This window comes from Chenopodium quinoa, unplaced genomic scaffold (genome assembly GCF_001683475.1).
Source record: "Chenopodium quinoa cultivar QQ74 unplaced genomic scaffold, ASM168347v1, whole genome shotgun sequence".
Classification (NCBI taxonomy): domain Eukaryota; kingdom Viridiplantae; phylum Streptophyta; class Magnoliopsida; order Caryophyllales; family Amaranthaceae; genus Chenopodium; species Chenopodium quinoa.
In genome coordinates, this window is record NW_018745533.1 from 3,275,452 (window position 1) to 3,285,502 (window position 10,051).

Here is a 10,051-nt window from a genome sequence, read left to right on the forward strand (position 1 = left end):
AGGTTCGTGGTGGCTGAAGGTGTTGGTGGTGGTGGCTAGAGGTGTTGTTGTTGGTGGGTAAGTTAAAGGGGAGGTGAAGTGGCCTGGTAATGGAGGAAGGCCATGGAAGGGGAAGGGGAAGGGGAAGGGGAAGGAGAGAGAAAGAAGGATGGTGGTGGCTGGTGGGTCTATTGAGTGGTGACTATGGTGGTCAAGTGGTAATGGGGGAAGAGAGACTGAGAGAGAGAGAGAAGGTGATGGCTGGTAAATTAAAATATGTATAAAAAAAAAAGCAAAAAAACCAATTATGAAATGCCACGTAGCATATGTAACTGGTTGTACCGGATGGGTGACCTGCTAGGTTCATTTTGGGAAGAAGGGGTATAAAGGTTGGTTTATTTTAGAATAATCAAAAGGTTGGTGTATTTTAGGAGAACCGGGCAAAGATTGGTGTATTAGAAGTAATTTTTCCTTTTTTTTTTTTTTTTTTTTTGAAACAATTATGCTCAAAGTGATTTATTATTGGTCTCACCTTTTTCTTGCAAAAGCAAGTTTAGCTAAAGATTTTGCAACTCTTTATTTTTTTTCTTTATCATGAGTTGAACACGTTTGTACTAGCCATAATAACAATAATACTTCAAAGAACTTTAAACTTGCTTACTTTTTTAGTAGTTTGATATTACTTCTAGAGTAAGATTTTATGTTTTGGGTTTGGTAAAAAGCAGTTAATTCTTCCAAATGTTTGCAAGTGTCAAGGTAGCCATGAAAATTTTTATACACTAACTACTTTGACAATTAACAATTAGTTTTTCCAAAGATGCCAAAAACTTCCAAATTGATTACTGTAATGAAATTAAAGTGAAAAAGATGAGCTATTTCCTTCCAAATACCATATCTATTTTGAAAGCTTCATCTTCTAACTTTTCTAAAACTCTTATATTCTTAGGAAAAACTATCTTAACAACACTATCAACCCAAACATTGTCTTAAACAAATTAAAAAATAGTGATATTTTCCTTAAGCATTGAAGCAAAACGTTGTCCCCTTTCTTTCAAGAGTGGAAAGGGTGTTTGTGCATTTATTTAGATCAAGTTTTTTCCTTCTCATATTCGTATAAAAATGCATTATATACGTTAGTGTACTTAAAAATTGATATACTTCTACTTCGGGTTTGAAACAATTTCCTTAACAATCTTAATTATTGGATTGTAAGAGGTCCAATATGGCAATATAGTATTATAGATTATTGGACTAAAACAATTTCAGGTTGATTTAGGGTCGATTTCATGTTAGGTTTGGATATGAGATTTCTCGGGTCAAACCATATTAGGCCTTATTTAATTTTGACTAAATCTTTCAAATCATGTCGGTTTTTGACACCTTTAAATATAACTTCACGTGCAAGCATTCGACAACCAGGATGTATTTTACACTTATGTACCAGTAGAATTTTTAATATACAACTCATTATGGTTTTGCTCATTTATAAAATGAGCAAAAATTAATGAGTAAACAACCCAGATATACTGTACACCCGGGTGTATAGAACAGATTATCATGTACCAGCCCCCACATGATTGAAATAAAGAAGTAAAAACTATGTAATTTTTTTTTTTTTTTTTTTATTTACAGGAAAAAGGTAAACCTACGTTTGAACTAGAGCTGTCAATTCGGGTAAACGGTCCGGGTTTGGGTCGATTAAGAGTGGGTCGGGTCAACTCGGGTCGGGTCAATTCAGATTAATTCCATAACCTATGCGGGTCAGGTTTGGGTTCGGTCATGCTTGAGTCGGGTCATACTTCTTATCGGGTTTGGGTCGGGTTTAGGTCGGGTTAATAACAGGTCGGGTTACATTCGGGTCGGGTGAACAATAGGTCGGGTTCAATTCGGGTTTTCACGGGTTAAAACAGGTTAGGGAAATTCTCGGGTTCGATTCAAGTTATTAATTTGCGGGTTAGAATCAGGTCGGGTCATTCTCAGGTTTGAGTCAGGTTCGATTCAAGTCAATAATTCGCGGGTTAGAATCAGGTCGGGTCATTCTCGGGTTTGAGTCGGGTTCGGTTCAAGTCAATATTTGCGGATTATAATCAGGTCGGGTCATTCTCGGGTTCAAGTCGGGTTCGGTTCAAGTCAATAATTTGCGGGTTATAATCAAATTGGGTCATTTCTAAGTCGGGTCATTCTTGGATTCAAGTCGGGTTATGTCAAGTTTATAATTTGCAAGTTACAATCAAGTCGGGTCATTTCCAAGTCAGGTCATATTCGGGTTCAACTAACTATAAATAGATAATTATCATTTTCATCAAGCTAATTATTTCCTTTGACTATAATATATATGACAATATACTAGGGAACTATAGTCTATAATTTAGGAAGATAATTATCTCCTTTGACCATATAACAAATATATATACTATATTTAACTCTTAAATTTGAGGATGATGCTCCTTTCTTTTGCTGGCCTGGACCGACTTGGTCTCCCAAGACAAAATGCTTTGATCAACAATAATAATGTGGTCTAAATTGCATTTAAGGTGATTTGAAATCGGATTAGGAACAATTTGGGTTGAATTTAGGTCGGGTCAATAACAAGTCGTGTTAATTTCGAGTCGGGTTAGTAACAGATCGGGTTGAATTTTTGGGTTGGGTAAGTAATAGGTATGGTAAAATTCGGGTCGGGTCAATAACAAGTCGGGTTGATTTCGGTCGGGTTTGTAATAGGTTGGGTTAAATTTGTGACGGGTTAGGAACGGGACGGGTTGAATTCAGGTCGGGTAAGTAACAAGTCAGATTAAATTCGGGTATTGACGGGTTAAAACAGATTTGGGTCAATTTCAGTTCAAGTCGGGTTCGGTGCAAGTTAATTAAATTGGCCATTGTCAACCGGTAAATCGATGCAAGTTGTAAACCGGTAAATTGTTAGTTTAAAAGAAAATTGAATGGTTCCACATAACTAATTGGACTCCCGGAGGGTATTAGGGACCTAGTAAACATTTCGGCAATTTTTATTTCCAGGCGAAAAAAAGTCAAAAAATTCCAAACTTGAAAGCTAATATCCACGTTTTTTGAGAAATTTTGGAGATATCGGGGCCCGATGTTGAGAAGTCTTGAAATTCTGTGGGATACATCTCGGGGTCATATAATGTCGTTTGGAACCATATATGATCATTATTTGTTGTCATAAATGTTCGTAGTATGCTTGAATTAATGAAATTGGTGCAAGTTGTAAATCGATAAATTAGTCGTTTAAAGGCAAATTGGATGGTTCCACCCACCCAATTGGACTCCCGGAGGATATTAGGGACCCTGGTAAACATTTCGGCAATTTTTATTTCCGGACGAAAAAAGTCAAAAAATTCTTAAATTGAAGGCTAATATCCACGTTTTTTGAGAAATTTCGAAGGTTTCGGGGCTAGGTATAAAAAGAAATGAGATTTTATTAAATACATCTAGGGGTCATATAATCACGTTGGAAACCTTAAATGACCATTATATGTTGTCATAAATGTTCGTGGTAGGCTTGAATTAATGAAATAAGTGCAAGTTGTTAACCGATAAATTGGCCGTTTAAATGCAAATTGGATGGTTCTACTCACTTAATTGGACTACCGGAGGGTATAAGGGACTATGGTAAATATTTCATTAATTTTTATTTTCGGACGAAAAAAAGTTAAAAATTACAAAATTAAAGGCTAATATCCACACGTTTTAAGAATTTTTTTTAGTTTCGGATTTTCAGGGCTTGGTGTCGAAAAACTTTGAGATTTTAGGGACACATCTTGGGGTCATATAATAATGTTTTAAACCATAAATAAACATTATATGTTGTCATAAATGTTTGTGATAGGCTTAACTTAATGAAATCGGTGTAAGATGTAAACCGGTAAATTTGCCATTTAAAGGCAAATTGGATGGTTCCAACCACCTAATTGGATTCCCGGATTGTATCAGGGACCATGGTAAACATTTCGGCAATTTTTATTTATAGGCAAAAAAAGTCAAAATTTCCAAAAATTAAGGCTAATATCCACGCTTTTTGAGAAATTTTGGAGATTTCGAGGCCCGGTATCGAAAATCCTTGAGATTTTAGGGGATACATCTCAGGGTCATATAATGTCGTTTGGAACTATATATGATTATTATATATTTTCAGAAATGTTCGTGGTAGGCTTGAGTTAATGAAATTGATGCAAGTTATAAACCAGTAAATTAGCCGTTTAAAGGCAAATTGGATGGTTCCACCCAGCCAATTCGACTCCTGGAGGATATTAGGGACCAATAGTAAACATTTTGACAATTTTTATTTCCGAGTCAAAAAAGTCAAAAAATTCCAAAATTGAAGGCTAATATCCACGTTTTTTGAGAAATTTTGAAGGTTTCGGAGCCCGTTGTCGAAAATCCTTAAGATTTTAGGTGATACATCCCGGGATCATATAATGTCGTTTGGAACCATATATGATCATTATATGATGTCATAAATGTTTGTGGTAGACTTGAATTAATGAAATCGGTGCAAGTTGTAAATCTGTAAATTGGTCGTTTAAAGGAAAATTGGATGGTTCCATCTACCAATTTGGACTCCGGGAATGTATTATGGACCATGGTGAACATTTCGACAATTTTTATTTATGGGCGAAAAAAGTCAAAAATTTAAAAATTGAAGCCTAGTATCCATGCTTTTTTAGAAATTTCAAGGTTTCGGGGCCCGATGTCGAAAAGAAATGAGATTAAAGGAGATACTTTTTGGGGTCATATAATGCCGTTTGGAACCATAAATGATCATTACATGTTGTCATAAATGTTCATGGTAGGCTTGAGTAAATGAAATCGGTGCAAGTTGTAAACCGGTAAATTGGCCGTTTCAATGCAAGTTGAATTATTCCACCTGCCCAATTGGACTCTCGGAGGGTATTAGATACCATTGTAAACATTTTGACAATTTTTATTTCCGGACGAAAAAAAGTTTAAAAATTCCAAAATTGAAGGCTAATATCCACGCTTTTGAGAAATTTCGGAGGTTTAGGGGTCAGGTGTCGAAAAGGCTTGAGATTTTAGGAGATACATCTCGGGGTCATATAATGCCGTTCGGAAGCATATATTATCATTATATGTTGTCATAAATGTTCGTGGTAGGCTTGAATTAATGTAGTTGGTGTAAGTTGTAAATCGGTAAAATGGTTGTTTAAAGACAAATTTGATGGTTCCACCCACCCAATTGGACTCATGGAGGGTATTTGGGACCATGGTAAATATTTCGTCAATTTTTAAATCCGGCGGAAAAAAATCAAAAAAATCCAAAATTGAAGGCTAATATCTACGCTTTTTGAGAAATTTTGAATGTTTCGGGGCCTGGTGTCGAAAAGCATTGAGATTTTAGGGGATACATCTCGGGGTCATATAATGTCGTTTGGATCCATATGTGATCATTATATGTTGTCATAAATGTTCGTGGTAAGCTTGAGTTAATGAAATCGGTGCAAGTTGTAAACTGGTAAATTGGTCGTTTAAATGCAAATTGAATGGTTCCACCTAGCCAATTGTTCTCCCGGATGGTATTAAGGATCTTGGTAAATATTTCGGCAATTTTTATTTCCCGTTGAAAAAAAGTAAAAAAAATTCCAAAATTGAAGGCTATATCCACGCTTTTTGAGAAACTTAGGAGGTTTCGGGTAGAGCTGTCGATTTGGGTAAATGGGTCGGGTTTGGGTCGGTAAGAGTGGGTCGGGTCAACTCGGGTTGGTTTAATTCGGATTAATTCCATAACCTATGCGGGTCAGGTTTGGGTTGGGTCATGCTTGAGTCGGGTCACGTCGGGTCATACATCTTATCGGGTTTGGGTCGGGTTAATAACAGGTCAGGTTACATTAGAGTCGGGTTTAATTCGGGTTAAAACGGGTTAGGGTAATTCTCGGGTTGAGTCGGGTTCCATTCAAGTCAATAACTTGCAGGTTAGAATTAAGACGGGTCATTCTCGGGTTTGAGTCGGATTCGGTTCAAGTCAATAATTTGCGGGTTATAAACAGGTCGGGTCATTTTCAAGTCGGTCATTCTCGGGTTCAAGTCGAGTTCAGTTCAAGTCAATAATTTGCGGGTTATAATCAGGTTGGGTCATTCCAATTTGAGTCATTCTCGGAGTCAAGTCGGGTTATGTTCAAGTCAATAATTTACAAATTACAACAAGGTCGGGTCATTTCCAAGTTAGATCATATTCGGGTTCAACTAAGTATAAATAGATTATTATCATTTTTATCAAGCTAATTATTTCCTTTGACTATAATATATATGGCAATGTACTAGGGAACTATAGTTTATAATTTAGGAAGATAATTATTTCCTTTGACTATTCAACAAATATATACTACGGAGTATATTTAACTCTTAAATTTGAGGATGATACTCTTTTCTTTTGCCGGCCAGGACCGACTTGGTCTTCCCACACAAAATGTTTTGATCAACAATAATAAGGTGGTCTAAATTGCATTTAAGGTGATTTGAAATCGGGTCGGGAACAGTTTGGGTCGAATTTAGGTCAGGTCAATAATAAGTCGTGTTGATTTTGAGTCGACTTAGGTAACAGATCTGGTTAAATTTTTGGGTCGGGTTTGTAATAGGTTTGGTAAAATTCATGTCGGGTCAATAACAAGTCGGGTTGAATTTGGGTCAGGTCAATAACAAGTCGAGTTGATTTCGGGTCGGGTTTGTAATAAGTTGGGCTAAATTCGGGTCGGGTTAGGAACGGATCGGGTTGAATTCAGGTCATGTTAGTAACAAGTCGGGTTAAATTCGGATTTTGACGGGTTAAAACGGGTTTGGATCAATTTCGGTTTATTTCGTGTTAGGTTCAGGTCAATAATTTACGGGTTACATTCAGGTCGAGTCATCTCTAAGTCAGTTCATGTTCGGGTTTAGGTCTCACATACTCAAGTCAACTCGGGTCTAGGGTTGGTTTCAGGTCGGGTCATGTCGGGTTTGGGTCACCATTTATTTGAGTTCAGATGGATCGGTTAATAATCAGATTTGAATCAGTATTTCGAGTTGGGTCAACTTTTGACAGCTCTAGTTTGAACACTGAATAGCCCAAAAAAAAAAAAAAAAAAAAAAAAAAAAAAAAAAAAGCCTAACTGACTTAACCGATACCTTTAAAAAGGTTCCCTCCATCTCCAATTTCGCCCTTTTCAATTTCAACGCCTCCGCTGACTCCCTTAACCCGCTTTTACTTTCTTTTTCCCTTCAATCAATCGCTTTCTTACTCCTTAATCAGGTATTAATCTTTATTTTGTTTTTCGATTTCTTTGAATTTGATTTCTTGCTTACTGTTTTCTTGGTTTAAATCATCAATTTTCTAGCTTTTTTTGTAACGATTTAATTATCTGGTTATCAATAAATTCCTTCTGCTTTTATTGTTTTTGAATTGAATTTAGGCTATTTGAATTATTATGTTATCTGGGTTATAGAAATATTTACTGAATTTTTCTGGGTTTTTTTTTTTTTTTTTTTCCTTCTAAATTATTAGGTTAATTAAAGATTGGGTTATAATATCGAGTGGAATTTAATAGTTTTATCATTATGTCTAATTATTAGAAATAAGAGTTTCTTGCAATATTTTAATTGTCAGGGTGTAAAGTAATAAAGAAATTATCAATAATGTCACAAAATATACAATTTCTGACAGAATAATGTTCTGTAAATTACTTTGTGATTCATGGAAAGATGATTATAATCATCAATCAATGATTGATTGACAAGAACGTGTAAAGGGTAATTATTAAATGCATCTGAGAGCATCTAGCATAGTGTTACACGCCTGCGTGTGCGCGCAGCACACGCTGGCACGGAGTAGAATTTTTGGTAATATTGGATTGGATGTATGGTACAAGTATTAATGTTATTGCAGATTCTTATTGTTGCAGTTTGTCAAAATTTACAAATGAGTGAGCATTGAGGAAACTGCTGCTTTGGGTGATATTTTTGCCCCCTTCTGAGTCGAAGGCCCTGCATTCGTAGGAATTCAGGATACCATGTCCAACAAGGGAGAGAAAGAAGCTGGAAAAGAAAGACAGTCTGCTGCTCGTGTTCTTGGTACTCCTAGACAAACACGCTCAGGAAGATTCTCTGAAAATACAGCAGTAAAAAGTTGTCCCACTCCTGTGTCATGCAGTTCAAATAAAAAAAAGAAGTCTGAGGAGGCTTCAGGGGCTGCCAAAAAAGCTGCTATTGGTGGTGTTACTGAGAATGCACCCAGGAAATCTGGAACAAAAACAGTTTCCTCTACTGTCTGGAAAGCGAGAGACCTTAAACACACTGCAGCTAGTTTAGCACAGAAGGAAGCAGGAGGTAGTAATCTAACATTTTGTGCTTTAAGATTTCCCTTTAATGTGGATATTTAGGTTGCCAAAGTCTACAATATAACTAGATATAATGTGTTGGAAAATCTGTAGTATAAGGTGGCAATTTTGCTTCTTTAATCAATTGATTAATGTTTTACACTTTATTTCTCCAGTCTAATGCGACAGTATCAGTAATTTTAGCTCACAGAATCTACCCTTTAACAATGTTAGTGTTTGGTTATTTTTCTTTAAATATTTGTGATACTTCTCACTGATGCATTTAGATTGTGTATCAGCAGGTGGACAGGAAACAGCCCAGGTGACTCATACTCCTAGGATTGGAAAACAGCCTAACACGCCTGCTAAGAAAACAGAAGATAAGATCACATCTTCTCAGCAGGTTTGGAGGGAAAAGGCTCGACTGGATTCCACTGATAAGAAGAAGCTTTCAGCAAAAAGGCAGCAATCACAGCCTCCTGGTGTTACCACAAGACAGTCTTCAAAATTGACTGATTCAAGTCCTTCCACTAGCAAGTCGAAGAAGTCTGCAATTCAAAAACAGGTTGAAGGAAAGGAACCTTCACCTAAAGAAAAATCTTCTAAAGGGAAACAGGTTCAGAAAAAGAAGACTGAACATCAAGCTTCTACCAGCAAATTACATTTGGAACCAGAGAGTTACCGGTTGGAATCAGAGAGCTACCGGTATCATATACAATGGGATGGTATGTCTACTCCCTTCTTGCATTGTCAGAATTAATATATAGGGATTGTGAAATATCCTAAGTTTTGTTGTTCTTAACCTTATGCTTCCGAGAATAATGTGTGCCTTGTGTGGTATTGTAGTTGAACTAGTAGGTTTGAAAAAACCAAGTCTGGCTTTAAGTCAAACAAAAGCAATAAAGCTACCTGAATTGTAGGCCTGGAAAATTTGGACCTAGATTAAACCTCAAATCTTACTCCTAACCTGCATCATATCCCCAAAGCTTCTTGGTTTTGGCATGTAATTCGTATTTTGATGATATATTTTTTTTTCCTGCATGTACAGGTTATAACAAACCTGATATCCAAATTGGAGTTTGTTGCTCTCTGTGTGAGGAGGACCTGGGGGTTGCACCAGACAGTGAGGGTGACTACTACGGCGAGGGTGAGTTTGCTACGATACCTGTCGTAGCAATCCTGTCTTGTGGGCATTCCTTCCATTATGTTTGCCTGAATCTCGGTGAACTTGAAGGGCAGCAGGGAGATCCGCCTTGTGTTTTTTGCGAAAGTTTCATGTCTTAGTATGGATCATTTGCACCATTTTTGTCAATCTTGGTAAAATTTGTTCATAGTCTTTTTTAGAAGAGGCAGTGTAGTCCCAGGCTCATCAAAACTTAACCAGAAACAGCAATATTTTTCATATTGGGTATTGTTGATGACTTTTGAATGTTACAATAAATAAGATATACGAAGTATGAAATAATATGTGCTCTTTGTTCAACCTTGTTCAGCATTATTCTATAGTTTATGTGATTGTTGCAGTTATCAACTTTTAATTTGTAAGATTTAATACGTTAAAATTTTTGGCGAAGAAGATGAAATTCCCATGGGTTTGCATAATGCTAGCCGCGTTTGGCAAATGTTCTGTACGAACACAAATCATGTGTGTTCCCCTGTAAAGAGGGCTTCTCAATGTTTCTTTTTCTCAACTTAAAAAAAAAAGTAAATAAATAAAAACTGTGTATTGACGTACGAAATAAGGGACG

General features: G+C 36.4%; 1 protein-coding gene across 3 annotated transcripts; it reads left to right on the forward strand.

Annotated features, from left to right (window-relative positions):
• Window positions 1-7,147: 7,147 nt before the first annotated feature.
• LOC110715960 lies at window positions 7,148-9,771 on the forward strand. 3 transcript variants are annotated; one of them, XM_021894575.1, is made up of 4 exons: window positions 7,148-7,240; window positions 7,874-8,313; window positions 8,603-9,028; window positions 9,352-9,771. In XM_021894575.1, the coding sequence occupies exons 2-4, from the start codon at window positions 7,998-8,000 to the stop codon at window positions 9,585-9,587; spliced, it is 978 nt and encodes a 325-aa protein (XP_021750267.1). In that variant the 5' UTR covers window positions 7,148-7,240; window positions 7,874-7,997; the 3' UTR covers window positions 9,588-9,771. The 3 variants fall into 3 exon arrangements, with proteins under 3 accessions (XP_021750267.1, XP_021750269.1, XP_021750268.1); XM_021894577.1 differs by having other exon boundaries at window positions 8,606-9,028; XM_021894576.1 differs by having other exon boundaries at window positions 7,153-7,240; window positions 7,890-8,313.
• The last annotated feature ends 280 nt before the right edge of the window (window positions 9,772-10,051 follow it).